This window comes from Macrotis lagotis, chromosome 5 (assembly GCF_037893015.1).
Source record: "Macrotis lagotis isolate mMagLag1 chromosome 5, bilby.v1.9.chrom.fasta, whole genome shotgun sequence".
NCBI classification, from domain to species: Eukaryota; Metazoa; Chordata; class Mammalia; order Peramelemorphia; family Peramelidae; genus Macrotis; species Macrotis lagotis.
The window spans coordinates 2,764,160-2,780,984 of record NC_133662.1 but is presented as its reverse complement, the minus strand read 5'-3'; the positions used below and the strand labels follow the sequence as shown (position 1 = coordinate 2,780,984).

The window sequence follows — 16,825 nt, the reverse complement described above, 5'->3', positions numbered from 1 at the left end:
CTTGCATCTGTGGCCACACAGTTAAAAAATGATATCAAGTTGGGGTTTTAACCTGAACTTCTTGCCTCTAAGTCAGATATTATCCATGACACCATGGTGCCTCTCAGTTTCATGCCACTGTGTGGGAAGGGTAGGTTTCAGAATCCTAAATATTAAGGCCAGACAATTTCTGCAATTTCTGGACTTAAGTAAAAAAACTCTCCAAAAATCTCTTTTTTATTATTTTTGGGGTTTTTTTTGCAAGGCAATAAGGTTAGTGACTTGTCCAAGGTCACTTATTAGTGTCTGAGGCTGGATTTGAACTTGGGTCCTCCTGACTCCAGTGTGCAAGTCATTTATTTGTAAAGTAACCACAACCACAGGACTTAGTTGTTTTTGTTTTTTTTTTTTAGTTTTTGTAAGGCAATGGGGTTAAGTGGCTTGCCCAAAACCACACAGCTAGGTAATTATTAAGTGTCTGAGACTGGATTTGAACTCAGGTACCCCTGACTCCAGGGCCGGTGCTCTATCCACTGCACCACCTAGCTGCCCCACAGGACTTAGTTTAACTTTCTTACTCTCTTCACTGATGGCTCCTAGGATGTAATCTATATTTTAGCCCTGGATCCCTCCTCTCCCTACCTCATACTCCCAGCTCAGAATCATCATAGCCTCCTCTTTGTCATCTCTCTGAGGGAAGTGAGTGCCTTCTAAGAAGCACATTTATTTTGAGTGCCAATTTGATACACCTTGATCTTCCAACTTTTATCTTTCTCCTGGTTCTCAGGTTGTGAAGTACGTGTTCAGTATGTGGAGGTTGAAGGGATGATCCAAGGGGTCTGAGCCTGTCCCTGGATTACCTATCTCTGCACTGCTAATTGGGCATAATAATAACAATAACAACTATCATTTACACAGCACTTTAACATTTGCAAAGCACTTTACAAATATTTTCTTATTTTATCCTTCTAATAACCCTGGAAGGCAGAATCTATAACTATCCTATTTTAAAGATGAGGAAATTGAAGCAGATAGATGTTAAGTGATTTTCCCAAGTTCACAAAGCTAGTGAGTATTTGAATACAGGTCTTTTGGGTGTCAGGTCCAGTGCACTATCCATTCCATCACCTAACTACCTCTATCTCTAGAGTCTTAGAAATAAGCACAAAAGAATGTAAGTTTCTTGAGGGGAAGAACAATTTCTATTTCTGTCTTCATATTTACAGGGACTAGCATACACATGATAGGTGCTTAACCAATATTTATGGATGTGGTTTAAGCAGAGACACAATGTTCATGAGCCAATACTCCAAAGGGAGTTCCTTTGAAACAGCATCTCTCCAGCCAGTTCCACTCTTTCCCTAATTCACTCTTAACTCTCATACAGTTTCTTTGTCCCTGTGTGTGTCCTATGTCCCCAACTGTTTGGGATTTCCTCATCTCCCTTCAGAATACTCTTTGTTACTTGTTACTCTTTGTTCACTCTCTTATTTCTGGTCTAATCAAGTCACACCCTACTCTCCCTGAAGGACCCCCGGGGGATCCCAAGGGTCTATAGGGAAGGTCAGAGAAGACAACTAAGACTTTAGGTCTACAGATTCATGAAATAAAAGAGCTGGATTTCATGGATAAGGAAATTGAAGTCCAGTGATGGCCTAAGATCACAAGAGTTACTGGTGGAGCTGGGAAGAGAATTCACTGTGCCTCAACTCCCATCCCAGTTTCCCACTAAATCACAATAACAATCTCCATTCCCTTCTTTCAAAAGGACCCAACTGGGTAGATTTCCCCCTTGTATTTTGAATTTCTCACCTGACTTGGGTCTGGTATTTCATTCTTCAGACTGCCTGGCCTCTGTTTCTCTCTGCCCACCTTCCTCAACTTTCTCAGGGGGTCTAATGAGACCCCTGAAATGCCTGTCTAACTCCACACCAGTTTGACTTCTATGCACTTCCCGGGCATAAATGTGTTCATTAGCATTAATTATCCTTCCCTCCCAGAAGATGGGGGTTGGGTGGGTGGATGGGGGGTGGGGGTTGGGGGAAAGACCTGCCTGAGTGAGGTTTCTATTGCCTTTAAAGGCCCCTCCCTAGTGTCTTTGCCCATGTTGGTGGGGCAGTTTGGTCCCAGGCAGCAGGGAAGAGCAGAGACCTGTGGCCGTACACTGCCCACCAAAGAAGGAACAAAGGCTGGGTGGATGGCTATTGAAAAGACATTGATCTGCCTCCCACCTACCATCAGTTTTTATGGGGGACAGAAGGGGAGAGGCAGGACAGGGAGCTTCTCAGATCCTTCTAAGGGAAGGAACATACAAGATCACCAGCATCCTCTTGAGACAGGATGTCATGAAGTAAAGGGATTGACTATGCTCCCTAATATCTTAGGTCACTCTGTCTTGTCTAGCATAAACCAGAAACTAGACCAGAACCAGGCACTCCTACTTTTAGCTAGGCATTGGGTCATAGGTCCCTGGCCTGTGGTGTCCCCCACACAAGTTGAAGCTTAGGAGTAGAGGAGGAGCCAATGTGTACAGCAGAATTGGGCCACAGGAGACAGGCACACAAAGCTACCTCAGCCAGCCCCTCACAGAGTGCTGCTGTCCACCCCCATCTCTACCACCCCCTACTCTCCAAGGCTACAAGCCCAGGCCTGACCTGGCGCTGCTTCTACCAGAAAATGGAGAGAAGAGAAACACACACATAAAGTGTGTCTACTGCCCCTCCATAACACTTCCATACTCCTAGCCTTGTGAACCCCACCCCAAATTCTGGATTCCACCTCCCCAATATACTCCAATGACTTCTTTCTTCCTAAGAACCCTCTGGGGTTTTTGCCATGGGAGCCAATATAGGAGGTCTCCCCCTGACAATCCCTCTTCCATTTACACACACACACACACACACACACACACACACACACAGAGCTGGAAGTATGTATAGGACAGCTCCTCTTCCCCCATTCATCCCAGCCCAGCAAGGGGGAGGGGGGCATGACAGACAATGGAGGGGGTACAAAGGCACATCATTTCCCCCCACCCACCCCAATAAGGCGCATGGTGAATGCATTGAAGGAGCTGTGAAAGACAGAGAACCCTGAACCTATAGATCCACTACATAGGCCCACCATACTCATTGCTCCCTCAAGTTCTGTGCTGAGTGGAAGGGGAGCACACCCCACTCTGGAGTTGAAATAACTGAGAGAGAAGCAGGGATCCTGTGGGAACTTACTAACAGTTTTAGTCTTAGTGCACAGAATTCTACCTACAACTTCTCCTATCAATACAATCAACCCTTACTCTCAATGGGGCTGAGCTCTCCTGTCCTCTTGGTCGTGGCTACCAGGGCTTGGCCCAGCATAAGGCCCGAGGGCCCGGGCTTGGAGGCCTTGTGTGGGGCTGGGCCTGGGCTCACTGACTGCGGCTCCTTAGTCCCGGGAGTCCAAAGGGCGACGGGGCCCGGAGGACCCAGAGCTCGAGCCTGGGCCCTGGAGCTTTGGTTATGGGTTGGGGGAGCGGCCCAGGGGTGGCTAACCGGGGATAGGGAGAAAAGGCGCCAGTCTTGGGAGAGGGGTTCCCTTGACCCAGCTCCCCTAGAGTGGTCAGGCCCGGCTTTCCTAGCACACTCACATCACAACGTGCAGACACTGACCCCAGCACTGAAAGACCCCGCAGCCAGGGCCCCCCAAACAACACGCTCTGGCCCTCCCCGCCACAACTTCCAGAGGTGCCTTCGCCGCTGGAAGGGGGGAGGAATGGGTAACAACTGGGGGGCGGGGCTTCCCGGAGAGGACCCCCCCCCTTTCCCTAATAAACTTCCTACCAACCCGGCTGGACTCCAGGGTTGGACAATGGGGAGCCTTCTTCCCCAGACCCCGTCCCCCAAACTGGCGGCCTCTTTCCCCAGGAGCCGCCACCTCTTCCCTCCTCGGGCCTCCTAGTCTCTGCTTACCTGGTCCGAGCTCCGGGGAGGGGGGCTCCGGGCGGGGGCCCCGCTTTGGCGCGCCAAGGGGTCTGGAAGGGTCGGGGGGGCTCCGGGGCAAGACAGCTGGGGAAGGGGGGCCCGGGGGGCCGTGGGGAGGGGGTTGGCAGGAATGTGCGGAATGAGCCGGGCTGGAGCGGGAGGCGCCGGGCGCGGAGGAGGGAGCGATCGGGGCGGAAAGTTTGTGCCGAGGAGCCCGAGCGGGGGGGCGGGGGCAGTGGAGGAGGAGGGTGGGGGGCGGGGCGGAGGCAGGCGAGGAAGGGGCGGGCAGCGCGCGGGGCCCACCCCCGGGGGGCCGGCCAGCTGCCCCTCCCCCTCCGCGCCCCGGGCCTGCGGGCAGCCCCCCGCTCCCAGACCTTCCCGCGCACTCCCTCCCCGGCCCTCCCCCCAGAGCCCCGGCCGGGGATCCGCGCCTCCGTTTCGGGCGCCGGGGCACGGAACCCTTCATCTTCTTTCTGCCCCACTCTCGCCAGCGCCCCCTCCAGGCTTTGGGGGTTCCAGCGGGGGTGTGGCCTTCTCCGGGGGCGTGGCCTCTCGCTCGGGGGCGTGGTCTTTTACCCGGAGTCCACCCAGCGGGGGGGGGGGGCTGGCCGGGGCATCACCCCGAGGGGCCTCTGACTCGGGGTTCGCAGTGGCGCTCCCAGCTCCCGAACCCAGGGTCTTCGATGATCGGAAAGTAAAGGGACTTCTTTCTCCCCCATATTCCTCAGAGCAGACTGCAGCCCTTCCTAGAGCTTGGGCCCCCTCTGCCCCCCCAGACGCTTGGGAGACCCCCGCCCCCAGTCCTGGAACCCAGCAGCTCAGGTCCCGCACCCTCCGCCCCGCCCCGGCGGCTACTCCAGCCTCGCCCCGGGCCCGGTTTGTCTGGTTCTCCCCGAGAGTCTGGTTTCTCGAATTTCCCATTTCCCACTCTCCCTCCGGCTCCTCCAAGGCCCCCTCCACCACCACCACCCCCTCCCCTTTCCCCGCGTCTTCCGTAGCTCCCCGAAGGGGAAGACAACAGCACATCCAGGAGAAGGTGTGCGGGCGGGGGTCTCCAAAGTCTTTCCTCAATGTTCCGGGGCACTGGATCGGGAGGGATGGGGTGCAATTAATTCGCAGAATTCCTTGCGGGTCGGGAGTTGCGCCCTCAGGCTCACCCAAGGAGGTCGGGTCTTCACGCTTAGCTCCCGCTTCCTCTACTGCTCTCATTCCATCACAACTTTCCCCCAACCCATCTTCAACAGCCCCTTTCCCGTTCCCCTGGAACCCTTCCTCAGTGAAGTTCTGCTCACCGCCAGGAAAATTGCTTTATTGAGATGCATGTCCCCTGCAAGTCTGCCTTCTCAACCTTGCCCCAGGGAGCCCCAGCGCAGCTCGAGGTGGGGAGGGGGGGAGGAGGAGAAAGAGGGGAGGGTGGTTTAAAAATATACAACCCCAAACTGCTCCCGGACAGGAAGTAACCGGAGGGGAGGATGAGGGGGGGCACGCTAGGGAGAGAGGGGTGGGGGGAGAGGGAGAGGGAGGGAGGGAGAGAGAGAGAGAGAGAGAGAGAGAGAGAGAGAGAGAGAGAGAGAGCACCACATCCAGATGTGCAACGCCAACTTGAGTCCAGATGTTCCTCATCTCCTCCCAGCTGTCTAAGTTCCTCCCCTTGTCTCAGCCAAGAGCTGGCAGCATGGGGGGGGGGGGCAGGGACGAAGAATCTAGGGACAGGCCCCTTAAGGAATTAGAGTCAATAACTATAGAGACAGGGTCAGAGATCATTAAGGGAGTGGACCTCACATCAGGACTTTTGGAGCAAAGGGGCCACTCCTCCAAGGGTCCTTGTGGCTGGGGTAGAGGGATCTTTGGGGTTAATGTTTACAGTAAAAGAACTCCTGGATGAGGGAACCTCAGGATCCATAATCTCTGCTGGAGTCCTTTTTCACATAGAGCATGGCATCTTGAAGCAGAGGGGGCAAGGGAGAAGTCACTCACAGGCCAGCTTTCCATCAAAGCTGGAGAGGGCTATGGCAAAGCTTTGAAGGGCGCAAAGTGGGTATCGAAAGTCCAGCGTGAATGCATCCTCTGAAATTCGGCCAAACTGCAGCACAATATAGTCAGCTAGTTGAGAGAGAGAGACAGAGGTCTGGGTTGGGGTACCCTGGTTCCTGGCACTGTTAACTGAGAGGGGAACCTCTCCTTAAAGGCAATAGATTCATTGAGGCTTCAACTGTCAAGAAACAGGGCTTTCAGGGGGCGGCTAGGTGGTGCAGTGAATAGAGCACTGGCCTTGGAGTCAGGAGTACCTGGGTTCAAATCCAACCTCAGACACTTGATAATTACCTAGCCATGTGGCCTTGGGCAAGCCACTTAACCCCATTGCCTTGAAAAAATCTAAAAAAAAAGAAAAGAAAAGAAACAGGGCTTTCTCTGGTAAAGAAACAGGGCTTTCTCTGGTCCATCCCTCTACCCTCTGAGGTCTAGATCTAAGACCTCTCAGTTCTAAGGGATCTTATTCTAGTCACAGAATGATCCTCCTAACTGATCCCACCCCAAAGCCTCATCCTTATGTCCCCTCCTCTTAGCTCCACAACATACTCCACTTTAGTCCCACTTTTCCCACCCTCAATTAGTCTATACAGTCGTCTCTTCCAGACCTAAGATCTTCTAATTCAATCCTGTTTTCCCTATCCTAGGCCTCCACCCCCCACTCTTAAAATATCCTCATCTGTCCTGTGCCCCTATGTCTCATCCCCTAGGCCAAGTAACCCCCATCCATCCACCCCCAGGATCCAGGGGGACAGGAAGCTGCTAAAAATACCCCCAACCACAGCAGACCCTGCTCTAGCTGAAACTTGATCTGCTTAGCAGCTTCCCAAGGCCTTCAGACAGGTGACAGTGGGGACTTCTTTATGGGGGTTGGGAGAGGGAACTGTGCTTTGTATTTGCCAGGCATCAGGAACCTGGAGCTCTTCCCAAAAATATCCCTATGTGCCCACTAAACATTCCAATCTCAGTGGGAAGAACCTTCCCCACCCCACCCCCAGGGCTGTATAGATAGCACTGTGGAGTATTTTTATTGCTTTAAATTCCCCTTCCCCAACTAGGCTTGTGAGCTTCTTGAAGACAAGAATGATCCTCCATGAGATTCATTCATTAAACAAAGGAATTTGTTAAGAAAGTACTGTTTCTTTTATAGGACCTACTATGTTGGGCATATAGGAGGCACTCAAAAACTACCTCTTACACAGATTTGTGAAAGGACAGCTTTGCACAGAGAAAGACACAGAATACAATGTGAAATCTTGGGGAAAAGGTGGACAGGCAAGTGGGATGGAGAACTAGGAGACTAAGTCTCAGTATCATAGATCTGGAAGGAACCTAAGAGGTGATCTAAGACTAAACCCTTCATTTTAAGAGTGGAAAAAAATCTGACCCAGAGATATGATTTATCTGAGGTCATACAGGTTTTAAGTGGCAGAGCCCAGATTTGAATCTGAACTCAGAATTCTTTCCATGCCCCACAGAATATTTCTCATCTAGCTGCTGTGCTTGTCTGAATGTTGGAGGGGAATAGGTGGCACAATGGATAAGGCGCTGAGCTTGGACACTTACTGTGAGACCCTGGGCAAGCCATTTGACCCTGTTTCCTCATCTGTAAAATGAGCTGGAGAAGGAAATGATAAACTACTCCAGTATTTCTGCCAAGAAAACCCCAAATGGGGTCACAAAGTCATTTTGACTTCAAAAAAATCAGCCATCCCTCTGTTTTAGGTGGTGGTGGTGGAGGGGTAGGTAGAAAGTGAGAAAGAAGGGAAGAGAGAGTTTAGGTTCAGTCCGGTTGGAAGCCTCTTAAACCTAAAGTGCTTACGGTCATCCAAATGTATAATCTGGAAGTTCTTTACAGAAGCCTGGGTGACCCGTCCTTGGAAATTGAGGGTATAGGAGCCACTCTCTTCATTCCAGACTGGTGTCTTGTTGTGTAGCTCTATTAGATTCTCCATTGTCTTGTTCTGCCAGCGCACCAGAAGTCCATCACTAGCCTGGAGGCAATGAGATGTTTGAGGGGCTCAAAAGCAGAGGGCATTAGGTCCTGGGGCCAATCATTAAGTTCTCCTAGGGAGTATGGGAGGAAAAAGAAAGGGGACCAGTATCATAGGATTTAGAAATGGAAAGGTCTTTGGAAATTAGCTGGTGACTCTAGTCCTTATTTCATGGATGGGGAAACAATGTGCCAAAGTCATTTTGGGTGGAAGTCAGAGTTTGAATCTGGATTTGAACCCAGGTTCCTTGATCCCACATTCATTATTTATTCTACTATACTGCTCTGCTTCTGAGGTCATGCAGGTTTTGAATCCTTCTGCTGGTTCCACTTTATGGAAGGCTCCTGAGCCTGCTTGTGTGTTTGAATGTGTGCTATAAAGGGAAACACCTGGTGTCCTTGTGGACTCTGGTGAGTGCATTTGTGTATTTTGTGTGTGTCTATCTCTCTTATGCATGTGGAATGGCAAAACATTTTCCCTTAGTTTCCTTCTGTGCTCCATTTCCCTGTGGACATGTGTCCCTCTGGGAGGGGGCTTTGTCAGCAGTAGGTTATCACTGACTGAACAGTGAAAATGAAATCTAATTTATTATTCTGTGTCATGTAAACATCTGGCAGGTGCTTTGCAATTGTAGACTCTCAAATAACTGTTGATTTTATTTTGAATTAGTTTATAAACAAACCACCAAATCTGTGGTTTATTGAATTCTGCATTTAGTTCAAGCAGTTAAATATGAATTTTGGAGTTTATGTGGTTGTTTGAGGGTGAGTGTAAAGGATTGGAGGGGTTAAAAACACTGGGTTGGGTGCAGAGGGCATCCCTCCTCTCCCTTAGGGTAATCCATAGGGCAGAAATAGCTAGGATAGGGGGCAGGGGCAGGGTAAAACTCAGGGGAGAAAGCTCACATTTCGGGGCCGGATTGGGATCCTTTCATTTTCTGAGCTCATCCCTGGGATGATGACAGTCATTCGGCGGGGTCCCCGGAAGCCCAGAACGTTGGTCTCCTAGGGTGAAGATTCTAGTCAGTATGGCCCATTAGTGGGTCTGGGAAGAGAAACAGGGATGGTAGGGTGCTTGGGAGTAGGGAGCTTGGGCTAGGATGGTAATTATAAGGAATTGTGGGATGGGGGATTGGGGCAAGCTGAAGACTGGGAGTCAAAAAGACTGAGAGCCTAGAAAAGAAACATGGTCCTCACATAGATGACAGCAGCTAATTCTTGTCGGTAGGTCCCCACATCTGCACCCCCATGATGGGGATTCTTTCCATTGTCAAACACAGTGAATCGAGACCCTATAATATTAGACCTATAATGGAGAGGAGAAGCTTGAGATGGGGCAGGGGAATCTGAGTAGCGCTAAGGGTGTGTTTGTATTTGGAAGGTCAAGTCAAGGGAATGTCTGATAGGCAAGGGGATGTAGGGGCTATGTGGTGGTCCTTATTTTCCTCCTCTCTATTGTCCCTTCTCACTATTACCTAGTGCCACCAAATCTGAGAGCAAGCGGAGGGGGTCCCTATATTTGGTTCATTGAAGGAAGGACATGCCCCACCCCCCAGGACTAGTTAGTTGAGGGAAGTATCTCTGACTGCTGAAGTATCTCTGATTGACTAGTTGTTTTGAGGTCCTAAGGAGAATATGGATTATATAAACTGTGGGGCACAATATAGACATTGCTGATTGGAGAATTTAAGAAGGATCTTTTGCCTTTCTGCCTTAGCCCTCTCCTTCCTCCCCTACAGTTTTGGGAAGAGGATAAAGGTCTGTCTAAGGGGCCCAGCCTGCTCCTCCCTGCTTCTGACCCTTGTTTAAGTCACCTTCCCCACCCTTTGCTCTGCCCAGCCCAGTTGCCCAACTGCTCAGGACTCACTGAATAGAATAATAAAGCTACAAAGGACCTTGGAGATCATCCAGTTCAACCTGTCCTTTTATAGACTAAAGGAAGTGACTTACCCAAGGTCATACCCCTATTGGGATAGAAACTAAGTCTTCAGACTTCCAAGCCCAGGTGTCTTCCATTATACCACACTGCCCCCTATGTTCACACACCTGAGCTTGCCAATGAAGTCTTCCCCTGCCCGAGATAGGTTGGTAGGGTCAACAGAGATGAGATAATTGGCTGTTTTGCTCCGTTTTCGTTTTCGACCAGCTAAGAGGAATACCTGGGATAGGAAAGGGAGTTTGGAGGTAGTGGGTTAGGAATCTGGAAATAGAAGAAGGGGAAAAGAGGGAGTCTCAACCCCTCACCCCAAAGTGCCTCTGACCTTTAGGGTTTCTCATGCCCATTCTTGACCTACCTGTCCCTGGTTCAACTCTTAACCCCCCCTTCCAATTTCTCCTTTCCCCCCCACTATTCCATCCCTTCCCTTCATTTGCTGTGCCTACTCCCCACCTTCCGGTCATTGTCCAGGTGCAGGTAGTAGGAAGGATACAATCCCCGGTCCATTCCCTTCTTGTCACGGGTTACCCGGCACCGTACAGTCCTGCCCTGTGGTGCTGGGCGCAGAACAAACTCCTTGGGGTCATCTACCTCAATGGGAGGTGATGGGGGCCTCTCCTCCTTCTGGATAGGGAAAGGGCAGCAGGAGTATCAAAGAACCCGAATATATTCAAAATTCTGTCCCAGGATTTACAATTCCCCAAGTGTCCCCTATCCTAAGTTCCTTGTCCTTAGCTCTTGAAGAGGGCCTGCCCTTATATCTGGAGGATAGAAATTGGAGGCACCAACTATGCCTTCCTTCAAGTTCATCCTTCTCTTCCATGAGAAATAAAAAAAAATTTTCCCCAATTCCTACCTCTTAGAAGCTTATGTTAGGACTGAGTAATGGATTTTAAATTTTCATCTTAAAAAAATCATTTCCCCAAATCTTTGTTATATATGCATGAGAATATGTGAGTGTTTGTATAGGAACATGTGTAACTGTCTATTAGTGAATGTTTGCAAATCTAAATGTCTCTGCATAAAAAAATTTACATTATGACTATGGTTTATGTGTATATGTATATTTCTCTGGAATATTTCTGAAAATGACTTGTCAAATGATTACCCTGTGATTCCATTCTACATTCCTTTGAATTTCCAGACCAAAACAGTGCTCACTACACCCACCATTCAGTACACATGTCTATTAGAGCATAAACTTCTTGAGAGCAGGGATAATTTCTCTTCTGTGTTTGTATTGTTAACCCCATACCTAGTGCTATTACGGGATCAGGGGTGGACTTGTGGTTTCATTGGTTTGAGATAAGAAAACTTCCCCTGAAAAATATGAGCTGGTATCTGGTTCTCTGCAATTTAGAGGGTTGTCTAGAGGAATGAGAGGTTGTTACTGACCCAGGGTCACCCAGACAATATGGAGCATGTGGGATCTGAACCTAAGCCTTCTTGCTTCCAAGGCTAGCCCTCTTACCTTGGTCCTAGGCTGCTTTTCATCCAGAGTAAGCACTTAATAAGTGTTTTTCATACATTCTGCATATACAAGTGTGCCCACACACACATATACATACAAATAGTCATCCCTCTGTGAATGTGCTTTTATATTTGAGCATGAAGGTGCTTGACTATGAATGTGTCCAACCATGAAAAGTATTTGTGTGTAATAGAGGGACTTTGGTCTCATTGGAGGGGTGGATCTCAGAGGGTAGGACTGAGAGACCAGGTAGCACCTGGCACTGGGCTGTTGGTTATGTCCTACTCTGAAATGGGAAAGAACCTGTCCCCACCCACAAAGATCCCAAGCTCCTTAAGCTATCTGAAAATTCACTTTCCCAAAACTCCTCTAAAATTCTATCCCTGCCCCAGATATTCTGCCATTTGAGAAGATCTTTAATCCAACTCCCCAGGGATCCTACCTTTGGGACTTTCCCTTTCCCTTTCCCTTTTCCCTTCCGATTGCTGTTCTTGGTTGTTGCCTCTTCCTCTTCACTCTCAGCTTCTGGGACTTTGGGGGAGGCTGGGGATGGGATAGAAAGTGATGAAGTTCTCCCTGGGTGCTCCATCCCCACACAAGGAAATGGAATCCACTTGAGAAAGAAGGGAGGGACAAGTTCTGACTCTCCCAGTACTTTCTGGTGCTCAGATTTGATCAGACTTTGGGGAAACCATGGATGTCATTCTTACACCCACCACCACCAGGACTTGACTCTTCTATCTCTTATCCCAGATGTTTCTGGCTCATTGAATGGAGTAAGATGGAGGTAATCCAGAAAACCTTGGGAGTGTAGTGTGATCCTCACCTTTCTTCTTCAATGGTTTTTCTATAGGTACACCTCCTCCAACCTGGAACATGGACATTGGCATCTTTCTGTTTCCAGTAGGTGTTCCAATGGAGTCCTTTTCAGCCTCACCAGATCCTAGGATTGGGGAAAGGGGAGATAATCAAAATGGCAGAGGCATAACTCTCTTCTTCCACTCCCAGTACTCTGGACTTAAGGGTGAGAGGGTAGGTAGATCTCACCTTTCTTTTTGCCCTTTCTTATTTTGGGCTCCTCCCCAGCTGAACCCCCTGCTGTGGCCTCCTTCTTCTTATTTCGGACAGCTTTCCGAGGGACAGCAGGGCTTCTTAGATCTCCTAGATATTGTAAGTAGGAGAGAAGAAAGAAGAAAAAAAAAGGACTAAGGGCTTCTGGTGTCCTGTCATATCCTGGGACCTGTGCCTCAATTGCTGATGAGATTATAAACTCCTAGAAGTCAGGGATCATGACCACCATGATATGCTATGGATACAAATCCAAACACAAGAGATGCTATCCCTCCCCTCAAGGACCTTACCCTCTGATAGGGAGACAACTTATAGACTGAATGGTGGCTAGTAGGGAACAAAGTTTTGGTCTAGAAAGTCAAAGGCATATGGGGTAATCAAATGACAATTTAGAGAACCTAGGTTCAAATCCCAATCTGGTTTGCTACCTATGTGACTAAGCAAACAATTTAACCTCTTCAAGGGTCAATCTCCTTATCTGCAAAATTAGATGATTGGAGTATATGACCTCTGAGGTTCCTTCCATTTTTCTTGAATTTGCTATAAGGTTTGCCACTATACTGGATGTTCAAATAATAGTCATTAGGTATCTATTCTGAACAATATACTGTGCTGAGCACTGAAGAAGTGGGTAAATCCTTGATAGATATTAATAATAGTTCATATTTTTGCCGTTTTTTTTAAGTTTACAAAATGCTTTCCTCATTCACACTCCATTCTATGAGAAAGGTAGGACAATTATGTTGTTATATCCAGTTAACAGATGAGGAAACTGAGACCCAGAAAGTTAAATGACTCCCCCAAAGATAGCTAGTGCCCAGTGGAGCCTGGATTCAAGCCTATGTCTTTGCACTTTCAAGTCCAACATATTTTGCATTATACTAACCTACCTCTCCTTAAGGACAGCTAGCCCAGAGTCAGGGAGACCTGAGTTCAAATTTGACCTCAGACATATACTAGCAAGTCACTTAACCCCTTTTGTCTCCATTCCTCATTTGTAAAATGGGCACACACTGGAGAAGGAAATGGCAAACTACTCCAGTATCTTTGCCAAGAAAATCTCATAGAAAAGTCCATAGGATCACAAAGAGTCAGACATGACTGAACAACTTAATAACTTCTTTTTAATTCTAATCATCTCTAACTATACCTACTGGAAAGGATCATAAGATCAGAGATTTAAAATAGAAAGGGGACTTTGAAGTCATCTTTATAGTTGAGGAAATTGGGGACCAGTGATGTTAAAGTGATTTGCTCAAAATTATCCTAAGTAGGATGTGGCAGAGTCAGAATTTAAATCCAGGTTCTGTGTCTTCAAATTCAAATCCATTCTTTGAAGTCCTTGGTCATGACTTCTACCTATATAGTTTTTTGTTTTTATTTTGTAGATTTTTCAAGGCAATGGGGTTAAGTGGCATGCCCAAGGCCACATGGCTAGGTAATTATTAAGTGTTTGAGATTGGATTTGAACCCAGGTACTCCTGACTCCAAGGCCGGTGCTCTATACACTACCCCACCTAGCTGCCGCCCCCCCCATATAGTTTTTTGACTTTTATTTTTTTAAATTTTATTTTGACCAGACTTTTGCCACACTGGTATGGAAAGTTCAAGGTGGCCTACTTGTATTTTAAATTAACATCTAAAAATGTGCCTACATCCCCAATGAGACTGTGAATTCTCTAGGGGTAGGTACTGTGACATGCAACTCCCTGAACCCTTACAGTATTCACTGCACACTTTTATCCTTAGTATTTGTTCAATATTCATTGATTGATTTGACCTTCTTTCTATTCTTGATTCTTTCTTCCTTTTCCTTCCATCCTTCAGCCCCTCTTATCATTCCATTCATTTCATCTTAACTTTTTTCCTCCTCACCTTGGACCTGGGTCCCCTTTCCCTTTGTGTCTTCATCTGTTTTCCCTTTGAGGATGTTCTTTGAAGGTTTTAAAAGAGAGACTTTCTCTTTCCTTTTTTCTTTCTCCTCTTCCTCCTCCTCTTCCTCCTCCTCCTCTTCTAGGGATAGACACAATTTTGTGGGTTGTAACTTCCCTATCTAATCTGTTCTGGGGAAATGAGGTCCAGGATCCTCGAGATTGGGCTCCCAGTGGAAAAGGAGTTGGAAGAGAACCAAGACCCTGGGACTTGGTGAGGGACTGGGGTAGAGAGTCCAGAAAGGAGGACATTATTTTATTTATGTCTTGTGGGAAAGGACTTTCTGGGGAAAGCATCCTTCTTACAACATGGCTGATTTGATTGCTAATCTTTTTAGTTCCCATATTTTCCCTCTTCTTACTCTGTATGTCTCTTTGCTTGCCTGTCTCCCCTCTTCTCTATTTGCTGTCTCTTTTCTGTCTTTTTCCTTCTCTCACTTCTTTCTCCATTTGCTTATATATATCTTTCTTTCCTTCCCCTCCCGTCTTTCTGTCTCCTTTCACTTATCTTTTTTTTGTCTCTATCCTTTCTCTTCTCTAAATAGCTTTCCTTCCTTGTCTCTCTGTCTCTCTCCTATAAACGATTTTCTTTCTCTTCTTTTGTACAACTTTGATCTCCTTTCCCTGTAACCTCCTTTTCTGTTTCATTTCTCCCTATTCTTTTGTCCTGTATCTCCTCTCTCTGTCTCTTTTCCTTTCTACCCAGTCCCCAGCTCTGTCTGCTTGCCTGTCTGTCGGTCTCATCCTTTTCCTCTCCATCCTCCGACGTTCCCTCCCTCCCTCCCGCCTCTCGCGCCCTCTATCTTTCTCCGTCTTGTCCCCTGTCTCTTTGTCTTTCTTTTCTTCTTCGCCTTGGTCTCTCTCTCAGACTCTCCCTCATCTTTTACTCTTGGCCCCACTTTCCCGTTCTCCTTCTGTGCCCCCCAGCTACTCCCTTCGGTTATCCTCAGGGGCTTCTTTCAGTCTCACCCTCCGGTACGTTGGGGGCCCGGGCTACCAGGAAAGTCTCCCCGGGGCTTGGCTTCTTCCTCTCCGGGTCACGGATGAACTTGGCGTAGGGGTTCGGTTCGGCAGGGGTCCTGAGCCGCTCATCCCGCCGCCTCCCCTTCCTACCCTCTGGGCAGAGACGTGTCTGTTAGGGCCAGGGACCCCGGCGGCCCACCCTCCCCTCGCGCAGCGTCCGCTTCCCCATCCCTAATCCTCGGAGTGATAGAGAGGTGGAGTAGGGGGTTCATGGGGTCCTCCCCCCCAGCTCTGGAGCCCAGCTCTCTCTCACCCTGCGGGGGCGCCCCCCGCTCGCCCCCACGCCCTGCGGCCGCGCTTCTCGCGGGTTTGGCTTCGGCGGGGTTGGGGCACTCCTGGGGTTCAGGCCGCTTCTTCCTCGGCTTCTGCCCTGCGGCGAGACGCTGCGGGACCGGGATGGGGTGCAGAGGGGCGGTCAAAGAGTGGGGTGGAGAGGTGGTACTGGCGGACGGGAGGGGCTGGCCTCAGGGTAGCCAGGGAAGTGGTAAGGCCGGGAGGGGCAGGGAGGGGGTCAGGCTAGCGAGGCTAATCGGTTTTAGCTGTGGCTAGAAATAACTACGGATTATTGGGGAGGGGCGGTGCAAGTACCCTCCTTTTCATGCCCACAGTGACCCTGGGGGGACCCAGGAATACATATACGCCTCCCTTCATACCCCAGAGCCCACCCGCTGATTTGCCCTCTATCTCCAGAAGTATCCATCCGTTAGGAACCACCCCCCCCACTCCCCAAAGCTTTTCAGTTCCTCAAGACATTTATCACATCGGAGAATAACACCTCACTCTCTTGACCCCTGAGACCCATCCTCAGGGGAAGTCACCCACTTCACACACACACACACACACACACACACACACACACACGCACACCCACGCACACACACACGGGCTATACGTGAACTGTATGAGTAGACTCGTTTCCATCTGATTTCATCAGGATTAGGGGGACGTTAGCCGGCTTGGTTACCTGTTTGGGCCGAGTGTGTAGTTCAGGGCTCCCGGATTCCTCCTCCAGCTCACTGGGGTTTGAAGGAAGAGAGTGAATGTTCAACCTCTAAGCGCCCCTCTGACCCCTCTAACTCCTCCGAGTCAGGACCCTCCTCTCCCTCTCCAGGGATTGGAAAGTCTGGCAACTCTCAGATCCAGGAGCTCAGGTAAGGTAGGAGATGCCACTGACCTTTCAGAGACCCAGATTTCTCGAAGGGTATTGTCCTCCAAAGGCATGTTGGGGGTCTAACTCCCCTTCCTGCCTTTGCCTTTTCGGGTTCCTGTGTGTGTGGAGCCTACTGCTTGCTTGGCTAATCTGCACAGCTCATCCCCTGTGCCTCTGGAGCTCAGGACAGCTGGAGGTGTGTGTTGGAGGATGGGGGAGGGAAAGAAAAGGAGCAGAGGTAGGCACTGTATGATCCAGAGAAGAACTGGAAGTAACACGGT

General features: G+C 49.1%; 2 protein-coding genes across 2 annotated transcripts in view; both read right to left on the bottom strand.

Moving 5' to 3' along the window:
- Positions 1 to 5,147, bottom strand: part of TEAD3 (TEA domain transcription factor 3) — a 32,166-nt gene extending 27,019 nt beyond the window's left edge. The window contains exons 1-2 of the mRNA XM_074187865.1: positions 4,421 to 5,147; positions 3,927 to 3,988 (exon numbers count right to left, since the gene is read on the bottom strand). Of these exons, the coding sequence (XP_074043966.1) occupies positions 3,927 to 3,988; positions 4,421 to 5,147 (789 nt within the window). The remainder of the gene's footprint in view (positions 1 to 3,926; positions 3,989 to 4,420) is intronic.
- A 760-nt stretch (positions 5,148 to 5,907) lies between these two features.
- On the bottom strand, positions 5,908 to 16,615 carry TULP1 (TUB like protein 1). Its single transcript, XM_074187864.1, has 14 exons — positions 16,569 to 16,615; positions 16,287 to 16,410; positions 15,648 to 15,777; positions 15,341 to 15,487; positions 14,301 to 14,453; positions 12,417 to 12,530; positions 12,196 to 12,312; positions 11,812 to 11,912; positions 10,352 to 10,522; positions 10,009 to 10,121; positions 9,160 to 9,268; positions 8,869 to 8,967; positions 7,792 to 7,963; positions 5,908 to 6,041 (listed from the first exon to the last, which is right to left on the bottom strand). Exons 1-14 carry the CDS (start codon positions 16,613 to 16,615, stop codon positions 5,908 to 5,910), a joined length of 1,731 nt encoding a protein of 576 aa, XP_074043965.1.
- Positions 16,616 to 16,825: the final 210 nt, after the last annotated feature.

Bases quoted from the DNA above. Each gene is read 5' to 3' on its own strand.
- TULP1 (XM_074187864.1), bottom strand. From the start codon at position 16,615: ATGCCTTTGGAGGACAATACCCTTCGAGAAATCTGGGTCTCTGAAAG. The intron at 7,964-8,868 runs GTGAGCTTTCTC...CATTGCCTCCAG, and splicing joins TCCCAATCCGGCCCCGAAAT to GCTAGTGATGGACTTCTGGT. The intron at 6,042-7,791 runs GTAAGCACTTTA...TCTCTCAACTAG, and splicing joins GATTATACATTTGGATGACC to CTGACTATATTGTGCTGCAG.